The following is a 13,758-nucleotide window of genomic DNA, read 5'->3' as shown; positions in this document are numbered from 1 at the left end:
TATTTCCTTTGAGTTGATATGAAGAAGAAATTCATCATATATACGAACAAGATACCTAGAATTTTTTTTTCTTTTTGTTTCATTTTTTAAAGTAGCAATTGATTCCATACCAAATAAGCCTAATTTATGGAAAGAAATTAATAAGCCCAATTAAGGGGGAGGAGAATGCTAACTAAAATGACCCAATAATTTTCTAAACTGTTAATATTAAACCATTTTAATAAAAATTGTATAAAGATAACATTATTTAATACAATTATTCGTACCAAGGATCGGGAAGTAATATATATACATATATATATGTATGTATATACATACTGTATAGCAGGCTGTTTTGACTTGAGGGAGAGATGCATACCAGTCCAAACCAAGTTTCAAAGACATCCCAAAAATGAAAAATCAAATATAATATCTGACAGCTAAAAACTTTCAGGTTTCAACAGCAGAAGCTCTTCTCCGGCGGCCATGGCAGAATCACTGCTGAAGCCAGTCCATGAGCTGCTTCTCAGTAACCATGAGCTGCCGGAGAGATATATCTACAAAGTGAAGATGGAGCCAATATTGGCGGCGGAGCTGCCTTTCCTGTCCTGGAAGTTCCAGTCGTCGATCTGGGCCTGCTCTCGTCTCCATCAGTGGCTAGAGAAGAAGAACTCAGGAAGCTTCGATCTGCTCTCAGCTCTTGCGGCTGCTTTCAGGTCAGATTCATCAACAGAACCCATTTTTTGAATCTACAGAGTCGACTGCCTTGAATTCAAATTCAGTTCACTTAATCCCAAAGTATGATAGATAGATATACACTTGTATACTCAATCGGAAGCTTCTAACCTATCTTATTCTCTGTGAATACAGCTGACTGATTATCAGATTGCAAGGGGACATTAATTAGAGTGAAGAATCTCTTAGGGAGATTGTGTTTTAGGAGTTGAGTGAAATTGTATTTTATCTCTTTTATAATGAATTTTGTTTCTGTTTCGCCTATTAATGTTGTCAATTTGTCAAATTCTATGCTTCTTTTATCTCGATCCAAGTGGTAAAATGGACACTAACAAGTCAATATCACAGTGATACAAAAAAAATGGTATTAGAATTGATTATCTAACATGCTTCTATTCAACTTCCATGAACACTTGGTTGTTTCTTCTTCAGTAGATGATGGAACACAGCACCACAGCACCAAGTTCATTAGGGCCAATTTGACTGTAGAGCAATTAAGAAAATGAACTCAAGGAAAGAAATCGGAGATGGAATATCAATTATGATCTTGTGCCTGCTAATCAGTTGGTTTCGGGATTCATTTCAGGCAGAAAATCATGGATTGAAAGATGAATTCTTGGATGAACTGAGGGAAGTTGCCAAAAAGTTCTTTGCATTTCCACTTGAAGAGAAACAAAAGTACTCCAGAAAGTAGATGATATGGAAGGATATGGCAATAATTCAGTTCTTTCTGATCATCAAACTCTCGATTGGACAGACCGGTTGTATTTAGTTGTAAGCCCAGAAGAGCAAAGAAAGCTCAGATTGTGGCCAGAAAACTTTAGGTCAGTTAGAATTATCACATTGTTTGATTAAGCATAATAAATCTCTAAAATCTAATATGCCATTTGATGTGTCCAACAAATACCCATCTTTGATTAGTTGTCACTTAGTCTGCCTAAGAAGAAGATGACGAGGAAACACAAATCGGCAAAAACTGCACCTAGGGTAATTTGTTCCAATGAACATTGTAGGGGAATGAATGGTCATAGATAGAAATGATTGGTTAGATAGAATTCATGTCGTCAACCCCATATTGTAGGATAAAGACTTAATTATGTTAAAAATGCAGGGGAATCTTACATGAATGCACAGCAAAGTTGGCAGAGATGAACGAGCTGCTCCTGAAAGCCATGGCTAAGTCACTGGACTTGGATGAACACATCTAATCAATGATGCAAACAACATAGACAGGTGAAAGTTATACCAGTTGGAATATAAACAATCGAGGAAAGAGAAACTTTTCGCAAGCCAATTGTCCAACAGCGTCTAAAGACAACAAACTGTTCGAAGAAATTCCCAACAGAAATGAAAGGAATTACCTTATCCACGTTGCAAATAACAAAGGCCTGAGAGGTTGTGCCAATGAGTCTCTTATCTTTCAGGAAGCTTCTTCCATGGGGGCCAAGTCCAATTAGAACCCACTTCACCAGAGCTAGTTCCAGTTCCCAGTCGACCCTCGGATTTCTCCAATTCACCGACCCGCAGCCGGCGAACAATTGGCCTGGCGTCTCAATCTCTTTCTGCAATATTCTCCTTCTGTTTTGATGCTGCTAGAAACCACGAATTTCAGACGTGAACTCGAAGGTAAGGAACGGCATTTGAGCAAAGAGTTGAAGTTTGAGCTTTTAGAAGGCGGGTCCTGTAAAAGACGGCAGAAGTTGAGATCAGCTCTGAATGTGAATTTGGCCATTCTTTTAATTTGTAACTTTTTTATAAGGTGATTTAAATCTAATTAAACCAAAATTAATGTACTTAATGAGCTTAGAATGTAACAAACCAATTATTTAAGTAATGGGGTGTGACTTGAACTACAATCTGTTTGCATATGAGGTGAGAAGCTAGAAAGGGTTTTTTTTTTTTTTTTCCCTAGTAACTAGTAATAGAAGCATCACGTAAAATTATTTTTAGATAAAATTATATTCAATTAATATTTAAAATTATAAATATTACACTTATTAATAGTATTAAATACTTCTATTAACACTTTTAGTGTTAATTTTATTGTTAAAAAAATATTTTTTTACTTAGGAAGAAAAATACTTTTAAAATTATTAGGCAATGACATAAGATAATGCTAGGACCTTTTTTGAGATTATTAGAGTAAATATTAAATTATTTTTATATTAACCCTAATGGGTACCTCAACTAGGGTTGGAACGGAAAAATTTTTTTTACTTGATCCGAGATTCGAATCATGTCAATGAGTGACGTTTGGGTACCCTTGATATTAGCTTAAAAGATAAACGTATTTTTCAATTTTATATATCTCTTTCTCATTTCCTTTCCTTTCTCGCAAAACATCTCTCATTCTTTCGCAACTAAGGCGGTGGTGCTGGGGTGGTGGGTTTCCTTCTTTTTTCTCCTAAAATCATGATCTCTACATATATCGATCGTCAAATTTAATAACTAGTTCTTGATCTCTAATAGCACCAACTTGACTTCTTGTTTTCTTTCTTTCTTTGACAGTGATGACAAAACAATGGGTTTCCTCCATTTTTCTTCTCGATCGTAGTTTCCACACATATCGATCATCAAATCAGGTAAACAATTCATTATCTCTAATAGATCTAACTCAACTTCTTTTTGTTTCCTTTTTTTTTTTTTTCTTTTGGCAGGAATGGCGGTGGCTACAAGACGATGGATTTCCTTCTTTTTCCTCTCTGATCATAATTCCCACACATATTAATCATCAAATCTAATAAATAGTTCATGATCTTTAATAGCACCAACTTGATTTCTTCTTGTTTTCTCTTCTTCTTTGGTGGACATGGAATGGTGATGGGATGGTGAATTTCTTTCCTTTTTCTCCCCAATCATAATTCCCACATAAATCAATCATTTGATCAGGTACATAATTCATTATCTTTAGTAACACCAACTCGATTTCTTTTTGCTCTCTCTCTCTCTCCTTCTTTGGCAACCATGGTAGTGGTGTCAGGATGGTGTGTTTTCTTCTTTTTCGTGCCCGATCAAAATTTTCACACATATCAATCATCAGACCTAGTAAATAGTTTATTATCTCTAACAGCACCAACTTGATTTCTTCTTGTTTTTTCTCTTCCTTTAACAACCATGGTGGTGGTGATGAGACTATGGGTCTCTTTTTATTTTTTTTCCTGGTCATATAATTCCCACATCTATCGATTATCAATTCAGGTGAATTATTCATTATCTCAAATAGCACCACTTGATTTCTTCTTGTTTTCAAAAATCAAATTTGTTTTCCAACATACCTCATGTATGTCGATCTACAAATTTTACTATTGCTCACAAATGAATTTTCTTCCACTAATCCACTAGGTTTTTCTAGGTTACAAAATAAATTTAAATGTAGATAATACCTAGTTCATTCAATTGAGAATTTGATCAGCGTGTAAATAATTTGACTCATTTGTTCATCATTTGCTACCTTTAAAAAGTTCTAAATAACATAGTTACCACACATGTCCATCTTCAATTTAGGTAAATGGTTCATTATCTCCAACAACACTAACTCGATTTCTTCCAGGCAATCCATTTGATTGCTGGATTGTAAGAGAAATTTGATTGTCAGAACTAGAAAGAAAACATGTAGGGTTTGTCGAATATAATGAACTATTCATCTAAATCAATGATTGGCATGTGTGGCAACTATCACTACAAGAGTTTCGATTTTTTCCGGTGGTGAAAAAACCACCGGAAAAAGTAAAAAAATCGCCGGTAAAAGTTTTACCGGCGGTAATTATAACCGCCAAAAATACCTCCGTCGGAAAAGCTTTCCGGCGGTTGAAAACCGCCGGAAAAGACTATTTACCGACGGTATTTCTAAACCGCCGGCAAAGTTTTTACTTTTCCCGATGATTCTTAAATCATCGGGAAAGGTAATGACGGCGATTTGGTTAAAAAACCGCCGGCAAAGTCAAATAATTGCCAGCGGTTTAAAAAAATTGCCGGCAAAGTGATAAAATTGCCGAAGGTTTTCACAATCGCCGGCAAAGATCAACCCTTTTTTTTTTTAAATATATTCCTTGTTGGTTGATGTAGCAACCTAGATGGGTGAATGAAGAATAGATTATTTAACATTATGAACAGTTCTATTTCACCAATCCCCACTTCAATAAAACTATAATGGCTAAACACAAACACTCAACAACTTAAACTAGAAAAAAAAAATTAGATATTTGTGATAACACTTGAAGAAATCACTAGATTTCTATCATAAATGAGCCAAAAAAAAAAAAAAAAAGAGCCAGAAACAACCCAACAAGGAGAAAGGTGGAAATGCAGTCAACCAAGCTGCCCAACTAGCATCATAATAGAACGTCCCAATTCACAAATAGAAGTACAACTATATATGTATGGTCATCAACCATTTTAGCCAAATACTTCAAAAGCATAAGCACAGAAATTAAGAAAAAGAAGTCCAATTCAAATATGCAACCAGCCATTGATCACCCCAAACACTAAGATCTTAAAAGTGGATAGCAGATAATTCAAGCTTTTCATATGACTAAGGCTAATCAGAGATTAGGCTAAGCTTAACTTATATTTAGGCATTTTATTTCAAAAAATCAAAAAGAGGATGCTTAGAGCAACCAATCTCGAACAAAGACTAACAAGATATGTGCTTAGATAAGCATGTGCAATTAAAACATTATTTGTTTCGAATCAACTAGAAAATCTAAAAGAATTAACCTGCTCACTGTGCCCTTGCGGGAAATAGACCACACGGCTTCCGATAGCAAGTAGTGAAACAAGAAGGCCAGCACATGCATGCCAAATTTCAGAATTCAGACATCTTTTCTCCCCTGCAAATTTCATTGCACATAAATCAAATTATTCAAGAAGGGTTCACATTAAATGAAAAGTATTAACCACAAAACCTACACAAAAAAAAAAGAAAAAGAAAAACCATATGCAAACATGCCATCTGAGGAAATCAGTATAGGGCAGAAAAGCTAAGAAAACAATGCTTGGTAGTTGATATGGAAATTAAGAAGAGCTCTAGACCATAATATGGGGGAAATGGATAGAAATTCAAGAAAGAAAGTGAAAAGAGAAACCATACCTTCAGGCGATTGCTGAGTAAAACCAACAGAAGAGAGTCTCATATCTGCAGAATCAACTCAACCCCAAAACTAGGAGCCACAAAAACCACTAATTCCCCCAAAACAAAAGGCTTCTTGAACTTCCTTCCCAACCAAAAACAACATACTACCTTTACTATTCCCCCATAATCTCCACCCAAATCTGAAACCACCACCACCAAATATATTGCTAAGAGATGATGATGATCCTTGTTTATATAGTCTTCATATGAATGCTATAAACAAAACCGCCAAGAAACCCCCTGAAATCTTCAACCGAAACCGGTTTCACTACATAAAACGTGAACATCGTGTCCTGCGAGAATCAGGTGTCGAACAACCTATACAGGACAAGAGGTCAACTAGTTAACTACCAAACAGAGAAACATTTTTTCACATAGTTATTTGAACCTAAAGTAGAACGTGTACAAGAGGCACACTGAGCAATAGGCAAATTCACACACTAATCACTTAGCCCTCTTCTTCCCCATGAAACTGAACAAAAAGAGAGCATCTTATCTTCTCGTTATCAATTCTTTTTCTTTCCTGGGAAACAAAACCAGCATACGTCCGAGACAAACACACAATTGCCTGTCTGAACCAAAGACAAGCAAGAAAGGCAATCATGAATGCTTAATGTATAACTTCCAAGGTCTCTGTCACGACCCAAAATCTGATATGTCATGACCGGCACTAATCCCTAGGCCCAGCGGCCCCACAATGGACTAGTAAGCCTCTTCTCTAACTTGATTTGAATAAAACGATACTACTAACAAGATATAGAACATGAATAAAATACCAATTCACCTTCTAACATAACATCTCAATATTTCATATACAGCAGCTGTACAAAATAAAAATATCTATCTCACTGCTGTCAATAATACATACCCGATCCCGTATCTCAGGCCCTTGGCACAACTATGTGTCAACAAAAATAAAGACAAAACATCAGACTCTACAACACGTGTATGTCTCCACAGAGCATCCTATAATACATCCGGAATCAAAAGAGGGTATGATATCATACCAGAAGATCTGCTGGACCAATAATCAAAAGGAGAATTCCCTGAAAATATTTTTAATAAAACGAGGTGAGTCTTGTGGACTCGCGAGTATAAGGTATGTTATGCCCACTAGGAGAGTATACAATAAAAATGCTAAGATGATCATTATGAGTACAATAACATAATAACGGTATAAACAGCGAAAATATGAATCATAACTTTAAATAATTTGAAGTTTCAAAGGAAAACATAGTGTAGGAAAAATAGGTGCCTAAAGACAACCCCCATAAGTTGTTCCCTAACCACCTAAGTCCCCTATACTTTTGTATGAGATGCATGCACTGATTCTGAGGACACACTAGTAGAAACTGGCCTAACGCCTATATACACGTGCACACAAGTATATATATCGGCACATACATCATCATCACACAATATCATCATAAAGGCCCACGTGACAGCAATGCTGAAACATACTACCCGTGTCTCTCATGGCCTTGGCATGCCAAGCCTCACAGTACCATGATCTTTTCCTGCTGTGAGTCACCAGGGAATCTACTAGATAGTCCTCTAATAATAATGCAAATGATACCCTAATTTATGCACAAGTCATAATCATTTATCATTTCATGTGGTGTCTAAAATACACCATATCATTCAACATTTCACATTTTCAAAACAAGAAATCAGTTAGGGTATCTTTCTGTTTATGTCTCTCCCAGTAGAATGAAAATATTTCATGCAATTTAAGAACATTTAAAAGAGAATATTTTCTATGATTCGCATATAGAAATCATTTACAATTTATGCATAGAACAATTTATATACGTGCATAAAAATATGGTAAACATAACATATCCTGTCTACTCGCCTGGGAAATGATGACTCAAGTCCGAGTCTGGGGAGAAGATCGAACAAAATCCTGAGAATCTGAGCCTACAATAAATAGAATGGGGTGTCACATTTAGGTAACAAGAATAACGACGTAAAGAAATTACCGAAAATCCTAACCATTGCCTAACACCCTGAATCGATTATTTGGTACCTTGGCTCGCGCAATATTCAAATCTGGCGTCATGGAATTCGTCGAGCTAAGCCATCGACTACGTCATCATGTCTCGCTTTGCTTGCTACGCGTAAGTGTATAGTGGAACTACACACCCACTTATAGGCTGCAATATCATAATATATATATATATATATTTACCCATAAACTAGTTTTCTTTTAATGTAAATAATATATTTTTATCTAAATTCCTCATTTATCAAAAATACATACATATATATATATATATATTTATAACTAAATTGATAATTTTTCTTAAAAACTTAATAATTAATTAATAATTTAATAAATGGTTTAAAAGGAATAAATTGCAATATTCTAGCCTCAGATAAAAGGAATCCATCAGAAATCAAGATTCGAAATAAACCCACGTCATCATCATAGGCTAGCCTAGAACGCACTCGGGATCAGTCTTACTCGGCCTCGAGTCGTCTAATAGGGCTTCGTCCTTAGGACTCCGATCAACAAAATGACTCGCCAATCATATCGCCAATTCTAGGAGACCTAAAGAGAACCCAAATTAAACTGACATCGATATCCCGAGTAGGACCAACCTAACCAAGTCATCCTAGGTCCCCGGACAAGCGACAAGGGAGAACAAGCCGAGTGGGCCAGCCCAAGGGCTGCCACAACTGGGTCAGTCATGCCCAACACATTGGGCCATCCTAAAACCCAATCGGGCCCCGCCATCCTAGGCCAAAACCCAACCCGACATGCCCAACCCCAAAAGCCCTCATTTCCTTTTTCCTTATATTTTATTTATTTTTTTATTTTTATTTCCTTTTATTCTTTTTCCTTTCTTTTCTTTTCTTTCTTTTTTTTTTTTCTTTTCTTTTCTTTCCAACACACTGCCACCGCCGGCAACCGCCGCCGGCCGGCCAAAAATGGCCGACCAATATACCGATACGAAGCCCTCGCCACGAATAACAACATATATTAAAATGAAACCCATCGGACGGTCAGATCTTACTAGATCTGAGATTTAATTTTCGGCCGAAAATAGGGGCGAATCTGGCCGTCGCCGTTCGCCGGCCGCCGGCCATTTTTTCGACGATCAGAAACTACCCCGAGGTGCGCAACACTAAGGAGAGCAACATACCCAAAAATGAGAAAGATCGGACGGCTAGATCTTCGTAGATCTAGAGTCGAAGTTTCGGCCAAAAAGAGAAAAAATACTGCCAACGTCGCCGGCCACCGTGGCCGGCGATTTCCAGCGATCCAAGACCGCCACCCAACCCTCTTAAGCAAACCGACCATCATATCCAAGAATCACAAAAATCCAACGGTTGGATCTTCGTAGATCTAACCTCAAACATTCGGCCAACAAGCCCTATCGCGCCTCAACCCTCATTTCACGAAAACAACAAGCAAAACAGAGAGGATGAAGCCAAAGCACTTACCTCCTTGTAGATCGGGGGCACTTTAACGGTGAAAGCGAAGTCGGATCAACGATCGAACGGTCGGATCGCTTGGAATCGAAGAAAATCCGAGAGGAAATCAAGAGAAAATAAAAGAGAGAGAGAGAGAGAGAGAGAGAGATTTTCTGATTTGGGGGGGGGGGGCTGCCGAGCGCCTCCCCCTTTTCTTTTTATATTTTTGTTTTTTTTTTGTTTTTAATTAATTATTATATATATAATTTAATTAATTTAATTAATTTAATTAATTTAGTTTTTTTTTTTTTTTTGGATCTTTACAGTCTCTCCCTCTCGCATTTTCAAATCTAGGTTCCAATCCAAATAATATTACTTCTTTAATTAAGTATTCTCTAATTAGATGTGTCAAATATTTGATTTTATGTGAATTACGAATATATGTTATAAAAATGTGTAATAATGAAAAAATATTTTATATAATAACTAGTATTTCTCACCAATCAATTATTTCCAACCATTTAATTGTTGTATAAACAGTTCAATAACATCTAGTAATTTCTCAAATAGCATAAACAGTTCAATTGTAATTTAAATTAACAGTGTCCAAATGAATAAGTAATTTCTCAATAGCATAAACAATTCAATGAGACAATGACATCGAGAAAACCGAATCAGAGATACAACATCAAGTAATTTCTCAAATAGCATAACAGTTCGATGATAAAACATCGAGTAATTTCTATAATGGCATAAACAGTTCAATAGCATTTCAAATGAACAATTCAAGAAATCCAAATGGATACCTGAGGCGGAGATCAAATCTTGTCACATCCTCGTCGGAAATGTTCATAGGCGGAGTTCTCGGGCTTCGTCGGTGCTAGAGATCGCTGGGAGAGGAAATGAAATGACTGGAAATAGAGAGAGAAAGAGATAGCAAAACTAGAGGAAATGAAATGACTGGAAATGATAGATGTGAAATAACAGTCAGAGAAAGAGAAGCTGTAATACCCCGAGAGCCCAGAGAAGAATAATATATATCGAGGATAAGTAAAGAAGGAAACAACACCAGTTGGATACCTTTTGGGCTGAATGTTGGCAAAGAACTCCCAAGTTAAGCATGGTTGACTTGGGGTAATCCAAGGATGGGTGACCCCTTTGGGAAATTCGTGTAGGCCCATCAGGGTAAGTTGTTCCAGTCCTTCTTATCGCTCGATACGGGATGTTACAGATGGTATCAGAGCTAACCCTTAGAGAAGACGGTCCAATGAGGGTGGGGAGTGGCGCCGGGGCGCGAGGCCTGATCAAGAAGTTGCTCCTGGAAGGCTTTTAGGATGACAGCCTCCAAATGGGAGAAGGTTTGGGACCAGTTGTAAGGTCACATGAAGAGGACGTCATGTGTTCAAGGGGGGAGAATATAATACCCCAGGAGCTCAAAGCATAATAGAATATATCAAGGATAAGTAAAGAAGGAAACAACACCAGCTGGATACCTTTTGGGCTGAATGTTAGCAAAAAGCTCCCAAGTTAAACGTGCTTGACCTGGGGTAATCCAAGGATGGGTGACCCACCTGGGAAGTTCGTGTAGGCCCATTAGGATAAGTTGCTCCAGTCTTTCTTATCGCTCGATGCGGGATGTTACAGAAGCAAGAGCGATCGAAAGGCAATCAGGTAGCGAGGGCGAGCGGGACTAAGAGTGAGCAAACAAGGGTGAGGACAAGAGCGAGAGCGACTGAGAGTGAGCGAGCTAGGGCGAGGGCGAGGACGAGGGCAAGAGTGACTGAGAGTAAGTGAGCAAGGGTGAGGGCGAGCGAAATACAGCAGCGAGGGAGAGCGAAATGCAACGGTGAGAGAGAGCGAAATGCAGCGGCCAGAGCAAGCGAGAGAGACACAGCAAGGCGCGAGCAAGAGAAGGTTAGGGTTTGCAGAGGGGAATTTTAGAAAAGAAAGGGTGAGGGGGAAGATTTGGGCACGAGTGGGGGGAATCTAAATCACTGGCATAACAGCCGGAGATGTGTATAGCATAACCGACGGTTTTATAAACCGCCGGGGATTGTGGTGTTTTCCCGACACTTGCTCAAATCGCCGGGAAAATTTTGCCGGCAATACCACTTCTTTTTGTAGTGTATATTATTTAGAAGCTTGTAAAGGTGACAGATGAGAACAAATGACTTGAATTATTCACACACTCACCAACCGAGTTCACTCTCCAATTATAAATTAGGTATTTTGAATTTAAATTTATTTCTTAACCCTCAAAATCTTGATGGAAGAGTGGAATAATAAGATTCATTTGTGAATCATAGTAAAATTGGTGGATCATTTTTGTGAACGTGTCTTGCCACACGTTCATCTTTCATATTCTCCGACAAGAGAGAAAGCTTACCCCAAATGGCCAGATATGGCCGCCTTTATCACAGCCCCTTCACAGCCTATTGTGTTTGTGACTCGCAAAACAACCACAAGAACAGATTGTTAGGGCAAACAAAATAGAAAAACAGTATGTAAAATGGATTAACAGCAAGCTGGAAAAATAAGAACAGCAAACTCCCTTTAGGCGCTCGACAATGACGAAGAAGAAGGTGGATTTTCAAGACTCAGTGTTGATCGGTTCGACACCCACAAAAGATAACCAAGAATCGGTTCCAAGCACAACCCAAGAACCGCATTCAATCAACACCCAAAACGGCCTTAAACACAAAACCCACAACTGAGAATCGCACACCCACACAAGGACGAAGAAACCCCACCAAGGAGAACCCTCTTCTCACTCTCGGCTCTCTCTCTCTCTCTCTCTCTCTCTCTTTTCTCTCACATTCTCCTCCATTCAGCGCCTCTTATATCCCTGATTTAAAGTTCCAGATAACTCCCAAGAACCAGGAAAGATCTCTCCAAGGATGAGGATGACCATTAGGTTATCCGAAACGATTGAGATAAGATAAAGGAAGCAGAAAACAAACCTGTGTAGGAATCGATTGGGAGAACAGAACTGAAGAAGCTAGGTCAAACAAGGACTGATATATGTGGGCTTTTAGATAAGGCAGTAGGCAGTGAAAGAAATGGGCTTGGTCTTTGTGTTGAGCAGCTGGGCCAAGCCCAGCTTTCCTCAAAACCAAAATAAATGTGCTTGGGCCATTTTCTTGACGGGCCACCTCTTTGTGAGATTGAACCTCTCAATATAACTATCAATCCTAGGCCGAGGCCTACAATAGATAACTTACCCAACCACAACATCATCGCCTTGGACTTGTTGGGTGTCACACCTCAACACAGCCGAAGCAACTCTACTCAATCCCTCTCTACATCGGACCAAGTATTTGGGCTTAAAGCTCATTCGGACAGATCAGGGATGACCATTCTGTTGCAAGACAGGGAAGTTCAAGGCCTACAAGTTCTAAAAGATGATAAATGGCTCACTGTCCCCATAATTCCTTATGCCCTTTTCGTCAACCTTGGTGATCAAATGCAGGTACTCTCTTGCCCTCTGTTTGGTGAAGATTTTTGTGTTTTCAGTGCCTTTCTCTGTTCTGCAGAATTATCAATCAGAATGTGAAATTGTTATGAGCCAATCCCTTGTGGGTAGTCTAGAGGAGAGGTGTTAGTTATATGAATTGATCTATGAACCCGATATAGTCAACTATAGCTTAGTTCTTTTGGGTGAGTATTCATCATGTTATAAGTGGTATTAGAGTTCCCCAGGATTGCTACCAAGTGTGAGCCATGAAATTGTGTTTAAAACTTATTTGGGTTGCATTGAGATATAGATTTATAGCCTAACATGGGTGTTGGTGGAATTTAAATGAAAGAGTTTGCTATTGCCCAATCCCACATTAGTAATCTATTCTAAAAATCTTAGGACATATTATTTTTCCATGAATCCATAATTTGCCTTCAACTAACACTTAGGATAATAACCAAGGTATTATAAGTAATATCAGAGCTAACCTAGGCTACTAAAGGACACAATAAATTATGAAAAGGGGAGTTTGTCATGACCAAATTTTATATGAATCATCTAGAGGGCATGCCTTAAGTATATTATTTGATCCTATGAATCTAATAGGTTACCAACAATAATATTTTTGGGTAAAAACTATAGTGGTATAATATGCCGCTGACAAGAAAGAGGAAATGCATTTCAATAAACCATGTTTAGGGATCATTAAGATCTCTTTCAATTTGAACAAAACAAGATGTTGCATTTGGTGGTTAAGAATGCATTTTTACTATTAAAATTGTTTGTTGAATGTATGCAGATAATGAGTAATGGAATATTCAAGAGCCCAATGCACATGGTGGTGACAAACCCTGAAAGGGGGAAGATAACAGTTGCTATTTTCAATGAACCAGAGCCAGAAAATGAGATTAGACCTGTTGAGAGTTTGGTGGATGAGAAAAGGCCAAGATTATACAAATCAGTCAAGAATTATGCTAATTTTAATTATGAATGCTTCTAGAAGGGCCTGGTAGCTCTTGATGCTGCCAAAGTTTAA

General features: G+C 37.9%; 1 protein-coding gene and 1 pseudogene across 4 annotated transcripts; one reads left to right on the top strand and one right to left on the bottom strand.

The window, feature by feature from the left end:
- The first annotated feature begins 465 nt into the window (after positions 1 to 465).
- On the top strand, positions 466 to 13,758 carry LOC127805917 (codeine O-demethylase-like; annotated as a pseudogene).
- On the bottom strand, positions 589 to 6,770 carry LOC127805916 (auxin response factor 6-like). Of its 4 annotated transcripts, XR_008024224.1 has the most exons (5): positions 5,804 to 6,158; positions 5,431 to 5,543; positions 2,076 to 2,395; positions 1,837 to 1,918; positions 603 to 740 (listed from the first exon to the last, which is right to left on the bottom strand). XR_008024224.1 is itself a non-coding variant. In XM_052342759.1 (4 exons), exons 2-4 carry the CDS (start codon positions 5,844 to 5,846, stop codon positions 2,228 to 2,230), a joined length of 324 nt encoding a protein of 107 aa, XP_052198719.1. In that variant the 5' UTR covers positions 5,847 to 6,163; positions 6,714 to 6,770; the 3' UTR covers positions 695 to 2,227. The 4 variants fall into 4 exon arrangements, 1 of the variants encoding a protein (XP_052198719.1); XR_008024225.1 differs by having other exon boundaries at positions 589 to 728; positions 1,837 to 2,395; XR_008024223.1 differs by having other exon boundaries at positions 1,837 to 2,395.

Source organism: Diospyros lotus, chromosome 7 (genome assembly GCF_014633365.1).
Source record: "Diospyros lotus cultivar Yz01 chromosome 7, ASM1463336v1, whole genome shotgun sequence".
NCBI lineage: Eukaryota > Viridiplantae > Streptophyta > Magnoliopsida > Ericales > Ebenaceae > Diospyros > Diospyros lotus.
This window is presented reverse-complemented; position numbering and strand designations above follow the sequence as displayed.